The 18187-nt window shown below is 41.2% G+C and overlaps 2 protein-coding genes across 4 annotated transcripts in view; one reads left to right on the plus strand and one right to left on the minus strand.

Annotated features, from left to right (window-relative positions):
- NTAQ1 (N-terminal glutamine amidase 1) overlaps nt 1-7851 on the minus strand; it is an 868727-nt gene extending 860876 nt beyond the window's left edge. For 2 of the 3 annotated variants that reach the window (XM_044066585.1, XM_044066583.1), the window contains exon 1: nt 7507-7850. The gene's annotated coding sequence lies outside the window, so the exon portion shown is untranslated. Of the gene's footprint in view, nt 1-7506 lie in introns of all 3 variants that reach the window. The other variant, XM_044066586.1, reaches the window with a different exon arrangement.
- Nucleotides 7852-7904: 53 nt separating this feature from the next.
- Nucleotides 7905-18187, plus strand: part of ATAD2 (ATPase family AAA domain containing 2) — a 1885102-nt gene continuing 1874819 nt past the window's right edge. The window contains exon 1 of the mRNA XM_044066177.1: nt 7905-8191. Coding sequence (XP_043922112.1) covers nt 8042-8191 — 150 coding nt within the window. The 5' untranslated portion in view covers nt 7905-8041. The remainder of the gene's footprint in view (nt 8192-18187) is intronic.

The following is an 18187-nucleotide window of genomic DNA, read 5'->3' on the forward strand; positions in this document are numbered from 1 at the left end:
GACAAAATGTTTCTCCCAGTATCACATAATTACATTAGCATAAACTGGTGCAGACGTTGCACCAATGGCCCCACCCCTTTTCTAATGGAAATATTTTCCCTCAAAAAAACATAAACGTGTTATTTAAAACAATTTCCCATCACATTATGGAGCAAACAAATGTCTGCATTGTCAAAAGACATGTTCATCACCGTGGCTTCATGAAACCAAGTAGGACCAGTGTCATGGGGGATAGTGGAAAAGAGAACTTTCACATCAGCTGTCTCCATTAGTGTATGTTCATTTACATGTTTATACACGTCAAACATTCTAAAAAAAATGCAATGAGCCTCTTAAACACAATTGGCATTTTACAAAAAAGTTTTTAACTTTACATCCATCCATGTGGCTAATCTACCTATTTTCACCAGTAATAAGGTTGATACTGTGGTAACTGGAAAAATAACGACAAGCTCAGAAATAAACCGCTCCAATGTCAAGCAAAAACTTTATTAAAGCAAAGCTTTTGTGTAACAACCCTTTCTCAACGCTGATACCATTACACAGAATAATCACAATTTAAATAAGAGCAAACTGAAATTTCCAGTAGGAGAGGCAGCAACTTTGTACCAATTTTGAAGGAACCTGATTCAGTTAGAAAAATATCTAGAGAGTGCCAGTTTTAAACTGCTGTGATAATACCTTTTGACAAGAATGACAGGCATTTAAAAAACATAATATGTCATAACTGGGACTTAACCATTAAGAATGGTCCCCCAAACAAGTTTTGGTTGTTGAGCCTTTATTTGTGTACAAAGGGAACAGTGACCTTAAAGATAAGCTTGAAATTAATTATAATAAGTCTGTTTCCTACTCAGGTAGTGTTAGAAAAATGACAAAGTGTAGGTGTTTCAGCCAATGCAGATTTATCAATGACACAAAAGGACTACTGGTGTGTGGGACACTATAATTGTGGAATAAAAGGGGTGGTTTATTTCACCTTTTGTATTTCCTGTGATAGTTTGTATGTGGGGAAGATGGAACACCCACTCAAACAAAGGATGTATAAGTATAGTTATGGTATAGAAAACAAAGATTCAACTAATGCCTTTAGTAAACATGCAAAACAATGCACCAGTTTCAAAAAGTTCTTATTTTTTATAATGGAACTAGTTCCTTATCCAGTACAAGGAGGGAGCTATGAAAAATGTAACTGAATACAGAGAGTTGTGGCAGTTGAGATTAAATTTTGGGTATCTCCGGGTTTAAAGAAAGACTTATCTATTAATTGTGTTGTAAAAATTAGAGCTGTCAAACTTTAAGAGCACTTTGTACTTGGTACCTGTTTTTATGTGATTTTTGTATATTTCAATTGATATGTACGTTTAAGGGTACATGATATCTTGGTCATATATGTTAGATCACATGGTTTATATGACTATTTAAAAGTTTGTACAACCCTGTGTGTTTGTATTCTTCAGACGTTTCTAATAAAAGTGAAACAAACTTGGTCAATTTCACTGGATGACTTTGATCAAAATTCTTTTAATTTTATAGACATTCAGACAGACCAAAGCATTTCAGTACAATGGAGATGTTTGTTATGATCCATGCCTTGAAATCTCTCCATCACCTGTGTTCACTGGACCTCTTCAAACTATTACAAACAAAAGCACAGCCACGTGGTGCATAAACAAGTGGGAAGGTACAAAGTCTTACACCACATGCACACTGTCTGTGATTGCATGGGAGGAAGCTTTACAGCTTTCCTTAACTCTCCAAGCATCTTACATTCTGCCAGAATAAAATATAGTGGCAGATAAGCTGAGCATGGCCAGAACAGACCCTCATAAATGAATGTTGAACGAGTGGGTCTCACAGGAACTCATCCATTTGTGGGGAACACCTCAAGTAGATCTTTTCATCTCCTTTAAAAATAGAGAGTTAAACATATTCTGCACCAGGGCTCCTTGCAGGCAAGCCTGGAAAACAGGTGCACTTTTATTCCTTTGGGTGGGAATGTTTCTTGATTCTTTTCCACCCTTTCCGCTAATTTGTAGGGTAATTCTGAAGATTCAGAAGGATTCCCCCAAAATCATTGTCGTCTCTCCTTTTTGGCTTAGGCTACATCAGTTATCCCTTCTTAAAGAATTTGCTAAGGGCAGTTACCACAAACTTCCTCGAAATTGTGTCTTCTTGCACAAGATGGGGAATTTGATACATCCCAATTTCAATCAACTTCAACTGCCTGGATGATTCTGGTCTGATACCTTGTATACACTTATTTCGTGAAGATGTGCAGCAAGTACTAAAGGAAGCAAAACACCTGCTCCTACAAAATCCTATATTGGTAAGTGGAAGAGACTTTCAAGTTGGTGCCTAACCATTAACCAAAGGCCCATCAGGGGATTTTGTACCACTGGTACTCAAATATTTGTGTGAGTTAATTTTCCTCTGGCCTTTCTTATTCCTCTGTAAAGGTTCATCTTGCAGCTTTTCAGCATGTTTGCCCATGGATCCTCCTTTGTCTTTGCCGTTTTGGTAAAATAGTTTCTGAAAGGAGTTTTTAACCTGAGACGACTTCTTAAACAGGTTGTTCTTCTTTGGAATTTCAGCTTTGTGCTGGAGAATTTGACTGTGTCACCTTTTGAACCTGCTTGAAAAGCTGAGTTAAGGTTCTTGACTTAGAAAACCATCCTTATGTCCTTGTCATTCCTCTGACATATGCAGGAAGAGTATCTGAATTGCAAGCTCTTGTGGTGGGTAAACCTTATGTCATATTCCACAGAGAAAGGGTCCCATTAAGAACAAACCTCTCTTTTATTCCCAAAGTGGTTTCAAAGTTCACTTTGAATAAAGTCAACAATCTCCCAGTTTTCTACCCATAACCCGAGAAATGGGGAAAAAGGATTCTGCATACATTGGATGTGCATAGGCAGCTCATGTACTATCGTGACAGAGTTAAGTCCTTTAAAAAAGCCGATCAGCTATTTTTCTTGTGAAGGAACATTCTGTGTCTAAACAGATAATTTCCAGATGGTTGTCCTCAGCTATTGATTTTTGTTATTTCTGCCATGGCAGATCCATGCCAGGCAGTATCAAGGCACATTCAGCTATTGCCTTGTCTCCTTTGATAGCTTACCAGAAAAAAATGGACTGTAGAAGCATTCTAGAGTCATATACGTTGTCCTCAGTGCATGCCTTTCCAAAGTATTACAAACTGGATTCCTTTTCAAGGTCCAGGGCTCACTTTGTTAGGACCTTATTCCAGGGACACCTAGATCCTTATCCTTCCTCCTCATGAGTTGGATAGGTTTTTGGTAATCAACCAGTATATCTTAAAGGCTTCTACTTCAGTGGGAATGATGAACAAAGTATAGTTGTGTAACTTGTACTTGTCCATAACAGTAGATGTTTAAGTTCCTCACTGCTGCAATAGCTGCACCCCAAGTCTTTTATATTGTTAAAGTTGGGACATAGAGTAAGGTAATGGTTTATCTTTTGTTTCTATGCGAGAAGGCTGCCAGCCTAGCCAGATGTCACTTGTAAATATGAATGTAAACTACAGGCTTGTTGTCTTAAATGTAAAGAAATACTGTTACATGTGGAACTGGAAATAAAGTCACTTGTAAATATGAATGTAAACTACAGGCTTGTTGTCTTAAATGTAAAGAAATACTGTTACATGTGGAACTGGAAATAAATGTGACAACAGTGCACTCTACTGACCAAAGTAAAGCATGTGGTGACCCTTTGAAGTAGACAGTGGTGCCAAAAAGTCTAGATGAAGAAGTTCTTTCTATTGTTTTAACCAATAGTTAAATGGCTAGATTTAAACATGCACACATATTTTTATTGCTCTGTTCCTGACCAGCTGCAAGATAACAAAAGGGAGATATTAAGAATGTAAATGCAGTTCATGTGTAGCCTGGGAGCTCCAATAAAGTGAAAAAGAATGATGTAGAAGTGCCAGATGGTAGACTGTGGGCACTACCATCTTCTGTATTCTATTACCTTCTAGTCCTCCCTCAGGGGTCCACTCTCTGTACAGTAAACCACTGTCCCAGTATACATATTCCCCTTTCCCTTGAGAATCAGGTGCATCACTGGCTACCTCCCTCAGGCCTTGTAATGTAGGGTCCGAGAGCTGAGCCTGTCTCAACTCTCTCTTTGTAACCCTTCCCAGCTCCTCTTCCACAGGAAGTCTGGTATTCTCTGACAGCTGAGCCTCAATTTCAACTAGGCTACTACTACTCACCTCTGCACTTGTAGCCATTCCTTCCAAGGGAACATCAATACCCACAAGCAGCTGTGGCTCACCTTCAGTCTCACTGCTACAGGGTAGCTCCCTCCCTGAAGTAACCACCTCAGCAGTCCTGGCTGCAAGTGTGCAGTCTGTATGGGTCTCATCCAGGCTACCAGACCCACATGCTTGTTTCCAAGCCCGACTGTGTGTAATTGCATGCACACAAGGTACTCCAGTATCAGAATCATCCCGTCGGTACATCTGTAGGGATATCCTCAAACACACCTACTTGCTTCCTTTTCCACCCTCCCAGTCAAGGTGAACCCTAGCCAAAGGTATTTGGAATGGGGTCCCTCCTAAAGTTCTGACTGGAGTAGACTGCCCGAGCGAGTAGTGATCCTCTTTAACCATTGCAGGCTTCACAATGGTCATATCAGAGGATGTGTCTCTTAGCAGTGGCCTGTTTCCCATCTATTAAGATAGGATATAATCTCCTGTGGTAGTTTGGTACCCTTATTGCTTTCCAGACAACTTACTGCTGGCATTCTGTCATTCCCAGTTACTGGTTCTCCCACCTTTTGTTCCCCATCTTGCCTCTGTGGATATCTATATGCTACATGAACCCACTGGTTGCATTTAAAACATTTAAGCCGTGGTCCTGGCAGTGTACCTGAACTAGTGGCTTCCCCTGCTACTGTTGGACTCTGTTGAGGTGGTTTAGGCTGCCCAACATGGGTTCCTTTAGAGCCATGAGCAGCACTGGGTATCCCTCTCCTGTGCAGTGATGCTCTGCTTGCTAGGTATATGTCTCTCTCTTTCTCCACCTCATCTGCTGTGCTACATTCTCTATCAGCTAACCAGATTCTCATGTCCTCAGGCAAAGTGCTAAGGGCTTGTTTCCTCACCAAGAGGTCTGCCAGCCCTTCAAAAGTGGTGACCTGATACCCACTCACCCATCTATGAAAATAAGTGCTTAACGCAGGAATATATTCACACACGCTTTCATCTGCCTTGTGTCTATGATCACAAAATGTTTTTATATAAGCTTCAGGTGTTAACTTCAAGCACTCTAATAAAAAAAATGTTATCAGTATTGTAATTTAAGCAATCAGTATCTGATGATTTAGAAATAGTTACAGCTTTACCATGGAGTAAGGAGGTCAGGAGCTGTACCCAGAGCCCTTGGTCAACATTATACTGTTTACATACCCTTTCAAACAATTGAATAAAACTATTAGAATTATCACTCTCTGTAAATTGTGATAGGAATTTACTGACCTTTGTTGCGTCTGGGGTTCGATTACTCATTTCCTCATTACCTCCATGACCCTGGCGAAGAGTCAATATCTCCTTTTCATGTTGCCTCTGCCTCTTCTTTTCCTCAGCTTCCAGATGTCTTCAGTTTTTCATTTTCTTCAGCCTCCAGGCATCTGTCTCTCTGCTGAGTCTATTTCCAAATGTTTGGCCTCAGGTTCAAGTCTCTCTAACTCTGGATGGATTTTTACGTCCTCTGTGGAAAGGTTGATCTGTCCATTTTCTGAGAGTTGTATTTCCCCAAAGCCAGTCTGGCTATCATCCCGGTTGCTGATCTGTGATGGAGCTGTGACTAAGGCTGCAATCATCACTGCTTTATTCAGGTTGGCATGCACCAGTCCTTTGTCTTGGCATGTCTCAGCCAACTGGCTCCTTGTCATCTTGCCATACTCCCCTGCTGACATTCTTGCCTGCTGTCCCTGACTGACTAAGCTAACAAAAAAAATTAAACTATTGGGTTATGAAACTCTGAATGTTCACTGTGTGGCTGATTGAGAGTACAAACACCTTCTTCAGTAACCAGTGTTTGCAGGCTACTGGAATTCAATATCCACACCACTGAATCCTAATATGTGGATTTCCCACCACTGCCATCCAACATATGTGATGCCCCACCACTGGCCCAGCAGTCAAAGAACCTCAGTCCTCACCACTAGCAACAGTGGGGGATATACGTGGGAAGGATGACAGGTACACATACACAATTTCCAGATGTAGCTCTCTGCAACAAGTGCAGTTTACCTTAAGAGCACACAGAGACCACAGCCAGTCCGGGGCTGGTTTCTCCCTCTTTCTCCAGATCCCCAATAAGACTCCCCAGTGGCACAGCTATAGGGTTGAGATCTCAGTTGAGTGGCCAAGCCAAGACCTCCAGCACCCTCTGTCCAACCAGTGCTTTGTGTCCCTGCCCAAGTAGCTGACACACACACACTTTGAGGTTTGATTTGTATGTACACAAACATACACACACACACAAACCTGGGAAAGGCTACAAAATAAGGGAGGTAGAGGACAGTGGGGAGTGTACTGCAATATGGTTCACAGATAACCTTGCCAAACACCAGAAAAGGCAACAATTATGCCACTACTCTTTATGCTGCCAAAAAGGCACTTGGGTGTAGTGTATTTATGGCCAACTGCTATAAATACTACCATAATCAAATGTATTGGCTATTTTACTGGGTTAGGCAATAAAATGAAAATAATCAATCTGCAAAATGAAGCACACAATTCTTCTAACCTGGTTTCTTTGCATATTCTCAGATATTACATTGTGATGAGAACAAGAGCATACTATATAGTGCAGACTGATAAACTCTTCCATGCAGCATTAGGAGTGTTTTGGGTAAGAACATAATTAATAAATGTTTTCAAGGAAAATAAACTTCTACCATCCATTCAGCTCCAAACACAGTAGTGAAAAAATTCCATACTAGACAACAGACAGAGCAGACATGTAGTTAACAAAAGCCAGCCTGCATCGTTGTGTGTGTGTTAACATATACTAATAAATCATAGTTCTGGGGAACGAAGCAACCCTAAGCCTCTAGCTAGTTGCCTGCGTACAATTAGACAAACGTCACTACTTTGCATGCTAGACATGATCGATCACTGAATGACTTTTTGGTTTTTACTAATTTTTTGAGAAAAAAAACGTTGACCCACAAAATAACTAAGTTTTACACACATACAATTACTTGTTCAGTACCAGAGCAAATCTTTTGTACGAAACTCTTAAGAAATTTCAGATCAGGCATCTTAAACTCAGCTGGCCTTCATATCATATCTATAGAAAATCTGAAAAGTATACAGAAATATCAGCCATTCTGGAGACCGCATGGGAATTCAGACAGTCCACGTACACACCTGATTACAAGTTAGAAAGGAACAACAACTAACACATTACAAAAATGTCAGACTAGAAATCAAGCCTTTAAATGTATTACAAATAAATATTAAATACGTACATTTACCGGCTGTTTTTGTTACTTTAACAAACCACCACTTTCAGACTTTAAAGCAGAGCATGTTACTTTCTTAACAGAAGATGCCAACGACAAAAATTCCGAACTAGTATTGAGATTATCTACTCCAGCTGGCCCCGGAACAGATGTAGAGGAGTTTATAAATCCAACAAGCGAGCGAGAATGAATATATCCATTGCAGACTAAGTCAGGAACTTCTAAGCAGTAGAAAATAAACCCAAGAGCGAGGAAAGCAGGAAGGAGCTACTATAAAGCAGGCGCGAGTGACACAAACAAACCATTCTTGCTTGCAAAAGCATTTGATTTGAGCCTACGTACGTGTGCGATCTCAAATCCGATAGGCTGGTAGCCCAGACGGAGCGCGCGATGACGTCAGCAAAAGCGCGAAAAATTAAAAAAAAATAAAAAAAACAAATAAACTCGGAATCAAAGGGGCGCCAGTTGGGAATCATCGCACCCCATTTTTTGGATCCCCAAAACACGGTAAAATCCAAGTAATTCGAGACAGTTGGGAGGTATGAAGTCTGTTCCTGAGCCACCTGGAGTAGAGGATCTCAGTACTAGTTCGGAATTTTTATCGCTGGCATGTTCTGTTAAGAAAGTAACACGCTCTGTTTTAAAGTCTGAAAGTGATGTTTTGTTAAAGCAACAAGAAAAGCTGGTAAATGTACGTATTTTATATTTATTTGTATTAAATTTAAAAGTTTAATTTTTAGTCTGACGTTTTGTAATGTGTTAGTTGTTATTCCTTTCTAACTTGTAATCAGGTGTGTACGTGGACTGTCTGAATTCCCATGCGGTCTCCAAAATGGCTGATATTTCTGTATACTTTTCAGATTTTCTATAGATATTATATGAAGGCCAACTGAGTTTAAGATGCCTGATCTGAAATTTCGTAAGAGTTTCGTACAAAAAAATTTGCTCTGGTACTAAGCAAGTAATTATATGTGTGTAAAACATAATTATTTTGTGGGTCAACGTTTTTTTACTTAAAAATTAGTAAAAAAACAAAACCAAAAAGTCATATTCTTATCAGGAGTGATCGATCATGTCTAGTATGCAAAGTAGTGACGTTTGTCTAATTGTACGCAGGCAACTAGCTAGAGGCTTAGGTTTGCTTCCCAACTCGTTCCCCAGAACTATGATTTATTAGTACACACATACACACACGATGCAGGCTGGCTTTTATTAAATACATGTCTGCACTGTCTGTTGTTTAGTATGGAATTTTTCACCAGTGTGTTTGTAGCCGAATGGATGGTAGAACTTTATTTTCCTTGAAAACACTACCATATTTATTAATTATCACGTTCTTACACAAAACACTCCTAATGCTGCATAGAAGAGTTTATCAGTCTGCACTATAGTATTTTATTTATTTTATTTTACATTTGTTGACCGGGCTAGTCTAGATGGATATATGTCCATTTTCAGTAGAGGCCCGGGGAGAAAAACTCCAACACTCATTACAAGTTAAACGGAGAATAGGCAATACAAGATTAAAATTTATAAACAGAGCTTGTTAATACACATAATACTCAAATATGATAGGAGCAAAAACCAGAAGTGTAATCATATGATGTATTAAAAACAAAAAAATATTATTTATTTTTTTTAATATGAAAGTCATACAGTGTATATGTGATAGCATATCTCTACATAGATGTTATGAAGAGGGAGAGCTATCAGGATATCTCTACATAGATGTTATGAAGAGGGAGAGCTATCAGGATATCTCTACATAGATGTTATGAAGAGGGAGAGCTATCAGGATATCTCTACATAGATGTTATGAAGAGGGAGAGCTATCAGGATATCTCTACATAGATGTTATGAAGAGGGAGAGCTATCAGGATATCTCTACATAGATGTTATGAAGAGGGAGAGCTATCAGGATATCTCTACATAGATGTTATGAAGAGGGAGAGCTATCAGGATATCGGGAGAAGTGAAAGAAAGAATCCTGTAAGAAGAAAAGCGAGAGAGGAAGAAGGAAAGTTAATCGGGGCTGGTGCAGGAACAAAGCCAGTGTTTATTAAGATGCATTTTCAGTTGCTTTTTAAAAAGTGGGAGAGGATAAAGATGAGATATCAGAGGGGAGTTTGTTTCACATTTTTGCAACAGACTTGGAAAAGAGGGAGTCACCTGCTGAGTTTTTGGGTATATTAATCAGTAGTTTGTTAGAAGAACGTAGATGTTTCAGGTTATTGTATGGTGAAATGAGGTTAGAGAGTATTGGTACTTTAGTTGGTTGGTATAGGATCATGTGAGTCATTAAGAGCTGTTGAAGTTCAAGCCAACCTAATTGTCTTAGGTTCAGGCAGTGGTGAGTTCTAAATGGGGATCCTGTAGCAAATAGAGCAATATTGTAGTAAGATGTAGCTAGTTTCTTAAGGTTGTTTTTGGAGAGATTAGAGTAAATGGGGGAAGCATATAGAAGAGTAGAGATTAGGTGAGATCTGGCTAATGTGGTCCTTGCTATGTGTGTTAGGAAGGGTTTGATTCTGTAAAGGGATCCTATTTTTTTATTAACTAATTTTATTGTATTGTTATGAGTGTCAAAGCTGAGATTGTCAATAGTTATTCCTAATAATTTTGTAGTTGAATCTGGAAAAATGACTACTATCAGTAGATGTGAGAGTGAAGTTTAGTTGGGTAGATTTATGGGTAGGTGAGAATAATAACAGTTTGGTTTTCTTAGGGTTGAGGAGTAGGCAATGGTCTAAGAACCATTGTTCAACAGAGGTAAAAGCTTTTTGGGTAAGAGCCTGAAGTTCAGTTTGAGAGATAGCAGCACAGATTATAGTGGAATCATCTGCATATTGTATGCAGGTAGCGTCTGGGATAGCTGATTGGAGGTAGTTAATAAAGATAGAAAATAGAAAGGGGGCCAAGGATAGAGCCTTGAGGTACACCTGAAGCGATAGGAAGGAGATTAGATGGTGAGTTTTTCCAGAGTACTGCCTGCTGATGGTTTTCTAGGTAAGATGTAAACCAAGTTAAGGAAGGAGGATCAAATAAGAGAGATTTTAGTATGTGCAGAAGAAGTTTGTGGTTAACCATGTCGAAAGCTTTAGATAAATCAATGAAGACAGAAGATGATAAATTATTGTTACGGTTATTATTGATGGAGTTGGTGAAGGAGAGTACAGCAGTGGTGGTACTGTGGGAAGGTCTAAATCCATGCTGACAGTTAGCAAGTAGGTTGTTATGGAGAAGGTGGTCAAGTAGTTTATGGATACATTTTTCCATGATTTTAGCTAAAGGTGATTAGAAGTGCTATGGGGCGAAAATTTGAGTAATCATTAGTTTCCCCATTTGTGTAGAGGGATGATGTGAGATATCTTCCAGATAGAAGGGAAGATTCCTTCATTTATAGACCTGTTTATCAGAATAGAAATGGGATAGGCAATAGCATTGGCTCCTATTTGCAAGAATTCTGCAGGAAGTTTATCTGCAGTGGGGGTGGTAGGTTTTAATTTTTGGAGCAGTGATGAGATAAAGGAGGTAGAAACAGGTTGTAGATGAAGGGAGGGGATGTGGTTTTAAAGTAGGTAGCTTTGAGGTGTCTGGAGATAAGGTGACTAGCAAGAGTTTGGGTAGTATTAGGGAAGAAATAATTAAAGTCATTGGCTATCTGTGTGGGATTTTCTGGGTTAGAGTCCTGAGGGTTAGGTGTAATAGACTGGCCTGGGGATAAAAGGTTATTAATACTGGCCCAGAACTTTTTAGGTTCCTTTTTGGGGGTTTGTTGTAATTGAAGGTAATGATTTTTTTGTGCGTTAGGATGGCTTTTTTTGTACTGTTTCTAAGCTCGTTGAAGTTCTGGCGGTCAGTTAGATTCTTAGTGGCACGCCATTTAGCCCAAGATTTGTTCCTGAGAATGATTTTTTGCCTGGTATTGTTGGTCAACCAGGGTGCTGCCTTAGCTTTGGTTCTAATAGTACGACTTTGGGCATGATGATCCAGGATAGATAAGAATGTAGAACTGAAGTATTCTACTGCTTCATTAAGTGGGAGATATTTTAGTGGGGATCAATTGTACTGTATTAGTTCAGCTTGAAAATGTTCAGAGTTAAATTTCATTTTTGAACGTAATGTTCTATAAGTGGTAGGTAAAGTTAGGTTGGTTTTATGTCTAATGACCTAAGTTAGTGAGTGGTCGCTTAGATCATCTGGAAGGGTACCTGATTGGTGGGCTTGTTGGGGAGTATTAGTAAGAATCCAGTCTAAGGTGGTTTCGTAGTTATTGGTTTTATTAGTTCTGGTAGGACAATTGATGAGTTGTGTAAAGCCATGTAGGTTTATATGAGAGGTGGTGTTTGTATTATTACAGGAATTCCAATCCATGTTAAAGTCACCTAGGACTAATGTTTCTTGAGGGAGGTTGGTGGCGAGTGAACTGAGGATACTTTCTAGTGTGTTAATGTTATTGCCTCGAGGGAGATATGCACAAATGATGTTTATAGATCTAGTATGGTTGAGTTGTAGTTTGTAGCTGATAACTTCGGCATTAAATCTAGGGTAGAAATCAGATTTATAGTACTAATTTGGAATTGTGCTTTATATAGAATTGCTACCCCTCCTCCCTTTTTGGCAGTGCGATCAAGTCTAATGATGTTATACCCTGGTGGGGTGATTTCATTGTCTTTAATGGAAGGCTTTAGCCATGTTTCGGTTAAACATAAAATATTGAATTGGTGGATTTCTAGAACGGTATGGACTTCAGTAATTTTATTACAGATACTTTGTATGTTGAGATGAGCAATGGAGAGAGAGTTGGTGGGTATGGTAGATGATAAAGAAGTAGCTTTGTTTTGACTTTTATAGGCATTGGTATTGGTATGGTGTGGGCCAGGGTTAGGGTTAATATCCCCATCCAACAGTGAGTGGAGTAGTTTAAAATATTTAGGCTGGAAAAGTTTGCAAAAGCAGTCCATTAGTTTCCTAGATTTTTGTTTGCTAAACTTGAAGTGTGCTGGCCTGTGGTATTTTGCTAGTAGGTAGTTGGTATGAGTAGTGAGATTTAAGAAGGTAGGAGAGAGAGGTGTTATAGGTGTGGAGGTGTGTGTGGAGGTGTGTTTAGAGGGAAATGGAAGAGTAGAGTAAAGTGGGTATTCATAGGAGGTTAAGAGGTAAGTATTTACAAAAGATAGAAATGCTAAGATAATCAGTAGTTTAAGTTGTAAAGGGGTGAATGTTGTACACATTTTGATGATTGGGGAGATGAGCAAGAAGGTAGTAGGTAGATTGGAGGAACAGGTAAGGAGTAGTATGACTTAAGTAATAGGGGAGGAGGTAGGTTACTTGGTGTGTGTGATGTACAATAAGAAGGGTTTTAGTTTATGATGATATCTATCTGATTGGAGTGGAGTAGGATGGGGGTGTGTCGAGTAGTGGGGGTGTGTGGGAATTGGGGGCACGGTAGGGGAGCGGAGTGAGCCCGAAGAGCGAACGGAGCGGGATGGAGCAACAGAGTGAGAGAGACCAGCTGAAAAAGTATCAGCCACTGCTGTTCACAGGAAGGTAAGTATACAGGCTTTCTATCCATTAACATAAAGTATTACTTTATGTAAGAACAAGGAAGACAAATATAGGGGAGTTGTATCTCTTGGCTGGTTTAAGGTTAGGGAGGGCTTAGATTAGGATTCAGAGAGTATGGAAAGAGATTTAGGAGGCTACTGCGTAGTTACAGGCAGATAGAGGTAATGTTGGACATTAGGGTTCAAAAAGATACAGGCTGTAGGAAGTATGAGTACTGCCACCTAGAGTAGAAAGGAAGGATAGTTAGAAAAGAAATAAGATAGGGGAGGCTAATTTAGGTAAGTCCTTCTTAGAATAAGCTACTTGGAGTTAATGGACTAGAAATTACGGAATGCAGGTGGGAGAGGGGGTGATAACGGACTGCGGTAGGCTGCTAAATCACACACACGGAAGGACAAACTAACATAGATAGGTATTCTTAGCTTAATAAGTCTAGTGCAAGACTACATACGTTCAGATGAGAACATAAATGGTGTCTGAACAGTAGTTGTTTTCCTTGAATGGCCTAGACTAGCAGGTATATATGTCCTGGAAAATCAGAGGGTTTGCAGGAGTGAATTCTTAGTCCAGATGCAGGGAGGGGCCTTCAGGAGTGAAGTACAGGAGGTGAGGGAAGCAGCGCTACCACATAGCCGGCTAGGGAAGAGAAGCAAGGAGGTGACTCCTAGCAGGGCATTCTGAAAAGGGCCATGCTGTTGTTCTCTTCAAAAAGTAATATCTGTGAATATGCAAAGAAAGCAGGTTAGAAGAATTGTGTGCTTCGTTTTGCGGATTGATTATTTTCATTGTATTGCCTAACCCAGTAAAATAGCCGATATATTTGATTATGGTAGTATTTATAGCAGTTGGCCATAAATCCACTACACCCAAGTACCTTTTTGGCAGCTTAAAGAGTATTGGCATAATTGTTGCATTTTCTTGTGTTTGACAAGGTTATCTGTGAACATTGTTGTTTCCACCATATTGCAGTACACTCCCCACTGTCCTCTACCTCCCTTATTTTGTAGAATGGCTGTGCACTGGTAGGGTATTGGCTATATATTCTTTCAGACTTGGGACCTGCCATCTGACAGGTGGTCTGGTAGCTTTTTCATAGTGGTAGAAATTAGTGGGTCTCTTCAGTAACTAGGCTTCACTAGCTTGTTGCAGGTGTACTTTTCTCCCATTATTTCTGTATTCCCCCGGCACTGTGCTGCCAAGACTTTTGATTCTCTAGTGTACCAAATTGTTTAGTAATAATTTGATTACCTACTGCCTTGTCTGAGAGAATGCTCCTTGTACTCCTGTGTCATGCAAGTTGACAGTGTACAAATGTTTGCCAGTATAGAGTTGTTCAGCGTGTCTGTGAAGTGCACAGGTCTGTTTTCCACACCCTTGTTGGGAACTATTACTTTTATTTTAAATGGTAGGATAGGCGTGTCCTAGACTAACTTGTGTTCTTTCACTTTTGGTATTAACCTATGGTTGTAGGTTAGTTTTAGAATAGCAAAATCCGTGTGATGCCGGCAGTCACTTTGGGTGTTTTATTTTGACAGACCACATAAGGAAACTCATTAACATTGTTTCTTTGATTTGTAGCATGCAATGGTGTTTAGTACTGTGGATTCTTTGGTTTGATTTGCAGCTAGGTTGTCATTGGTTTGGAGACCTCAGTTACTTATTTGACATTTGGTTACCGGGAAAGTCCTTGGGCATGATTCACGATGGCTTGCACGGAGTCTAAGAGTAGTGTAAGACTCCATGCAGCCATCGCTATCCAGGAACAGCCTGTATTTGCGTGTAAGAGAGCACCTAAATTGGCTCTTATACGGACAGGGCGTGGATATGCTAATTACCTCACTTGCAGCCGAAAGGCATGCAAATGAGGTAATTTTGCGATCCAGGAAGCAGAAACCTGCCCATGTAAGAGCCGTGTTATCTGCAGAAATGTACTCTGTTGACAACTGAGTACCGTTCTGCAAATAACACAATGGAGCCTTGTCAGCTCCAAATGAAGGTTGCATATATTCCAGGCAGCATGCCAATGGCCAAATATGTGGCTACTGGCAACGTACCCTGATGCAAAAATGAAATAAATTTTTTTTTTTTCGGCGATCGCTGATGTTTAAACATAGCACAGCACCGCGCAAACGGGCTGCACTATAAAAAACAGAAAAATAAAAATTTACAATGTAAGGGAATAGCAGGCTGAAAGCAACATGGCCACCGAATAGGGGTTGCTAAGGGGGGAAACTGAGTGTAAGACATGTAACTAAGCATTAGTAGGCAATCCTATGTAAATGAGTGGTAGGATAGTGAATCTCACTGTCACATAGCAAATGAGCACATTCCCTGGAGTGTACGAGTAGGATAAGGGGGAGTAACAGAGTAGGAGATAGGTGACATCACAGGGGGGTATGTATGAAAGAAATGAAGCTCATTGGAGCACAGTGGCATGTGAAAGATGTCAGTCATACATCATGGAAAGAGGAGTGTAAACAAGTAGGCATGGGAAAGCCAAGAAATGGAAGGTGTACACTATGGATAACACCAAAGTTTCTTGCTGGGCGTGCATGCACATGTGTGCGCATTGGGAGGCGTGAGTAAGATAGAGTGCGCACGTTTAAGCTGGAGTAAGTATGTAGGAGCCTGTATAAAGACCTGTAAGCTTGTTTGCACTGGTGTGCACGCGGTTTAACCCGAATAAGCAGGTTGTAGTCCGTCTAAGCATATGTGCGCGCGTGTTAGCCGCTGTGAGCGTGTTTGCACTTGTATGCTCGTCACTCCCCCCTTTGGAAACAGAAAGGAAAAAGGAAGCAGAAGAAATAGTAGGAAGCTAGCGGGGAATACTGGCAGAGCTAGCAGGCGAAAAAGGAAGCAGAAGAAATAGTAGGAAGCTAGCGGGGAATACTGGCAGAGCTAGCGGGGAATACTGGCAGAGCTAGCAGGCGAAAACAATCAGAAGCAGGCAATTATATAGGCAGAACAGTAGCCCAGCCCAGCACTTAAAACTCTGCAAACAACAGTGCAGTATGTTTCTCTCAAGAGACATTGCAACAGAGGAGTAAGCTATTAGAAGTGAAAACTGAAAAAGCTTCACTCAGACCAAAAATGCTAGGGGCTGCCATAGCTGTTATAAGGAGACATATACAACATGCTGGGGATGGTGACTATGCAAATGCTGCTGGACAACCCACAGTGAGGAGACGGAGAAGAGTGTACAGGCCCACCTACCAGGGGTTACATGAGCTGGAGATAGTGGAGTGCTATAGAGTGGACAGAGACCTCCTACAGCAAATTGTTGAGCTGTGCAGGCCACACCTCACACACAGAACCAACAGAGGGGAACCCATCCCAGTGGAGCGCTATAGAGTGGACAGAGACCTCCTCCTACAGCAAATTGTTTAGCTGTGCAGGCCACGCCTCACACACAGAACCAAGAGGGGAACCCATCCCAGTGGAAACAAAGGTATGTGTTGGCCTAAGAATACTAGCAACTGGTACCTTCCAGAGACCAACTGATGATATGGGGATATCACGTGCATCAGCATCCAGGGTACTGCACCAGTTCCTGGATGCCATGTCAGCACATGTTGGTGATCATTATATTTCCCCAATTCCTGTGAGGTATTGGCCAGCAATATGCGTCTCTTCCAGCAAATAGCAGAATACCCTGAGGTAGTGGGTGCAATAGTCTGCACGCATATACGCATCAGAGCACCAGCTGGTGAGCGGGGTAGGGCCTACATTAACCGCAAGGGCTTCCCCTCCCATCAACTGCCAGGTCATGTGTGATGCCCAGCGCATAATAATGAATGCTCTGGAAGCTACCATGATTCCCATATCTGGCATTTGACGCAGCTGTACCAGACATTTGCCAATGGGGACATCTCACATGGTCACTTAGTGTGGGAGACGTGGCTGATGACACCCATCAGAAATGCACACACACCTGAACAAGAACGCCATAATGAGGCACATGCACAAACACGAAATGTAATCAAGCGTGTGTTTGGGTTGCGCAAGTCACTGTTCCGGTGCCTGGACACATCTGGTGGAGCCTTGCAGTACTCGCCAACTACATGTACCCAAATTGTCATGGTATGTGCTATGCTACATAATATGATTCTGCAAAAACAGCTGCAGCAGGACCAGCATAGGGCTGGGCCAAACAGCCCCCCCAGCATTGCCAAGGCCATCACAGGCAGAGCGTGACTCGGAGGAGGAATAACCTGAGCCTGCCCCAGTAGGCAGAAGGAGGTGTGCCCAGTATGTCTAGGCCTTGGCAAAGAGGCAACGCATAGCACATACACTGGCTCAGTAGGAACCCTGGAAATGATACCTCTCTCTGACTCACACATATAGTAAAAAGGATGCCTAAGTTGACATAACCTGCTTTCAAACATGTACAGGGAGTGTAGTATGTGCATCCAACATAGACAGCCCTGCAGCACCACCTGAGGCATGATTGCCATGTGCTAAGCAATGTAACACCATGTAGTATATGCAAACTTGATGACCCTGACTAACATCCTACCCTCACCAAGCATGATGCCACAATATGAAGACAAGATGATCAATTACAATAATTGGCTTAAGCATTGCTTTTAGTCAAAGGGGATACAATGCCTGTCAGCCTGGGATGACATGCTGAGGAAGACACTATGCTCCACCTGCTACGGATGGCTTGCACCTATCACCCCTGGCCTTTTGGATACTGGCAAAGGCTGTTGTCACCCCCACCGTGCCTTGAATAGGTAAGGCTCAAAACACAAACCCACCTCCATAGGTATCACAAGGGATAAGAACCTAGAAGTAATGCTACCCAATGCCAGAAGTCTAAACTGCAAGATGCATGCAGTCCACACTCTCCTCAGCATGGAGAATGTTGATATCTGTTCTGTAACAGAAACCTGGGTCAAGGCTCACAAGATCACCCTAACACTACCAGGTTACACCTCATACCATGCTTTACAGCCCCAAAACATGGAACAAACTACAAAAGGAGGGTGACTATCAATTAATTGTCAAGGATAACCACACCCCCAGGTTGGTGCCACAGCAAGAAGCAGCATGGACTATCCACGGGCAAGTAACAGTGGCTAAAACTGCCTCCCAGTTAGTAGCCTGCTACAGACCA

This window comes from Protopterus annectens, chromosome 3.part1 (genome assembly GCF_019279795.1).
Source record: "Protopterus annectens isolate FY-2018-M chromosome 3.part1, PAN1.0, whole genome shotgun sequence".
Lineage (NCBI taxonomy): Eukaryota > Metazoa > Chordata > Ceratodontiformes > Protopteridae > Protopterus > Protopterus annectens.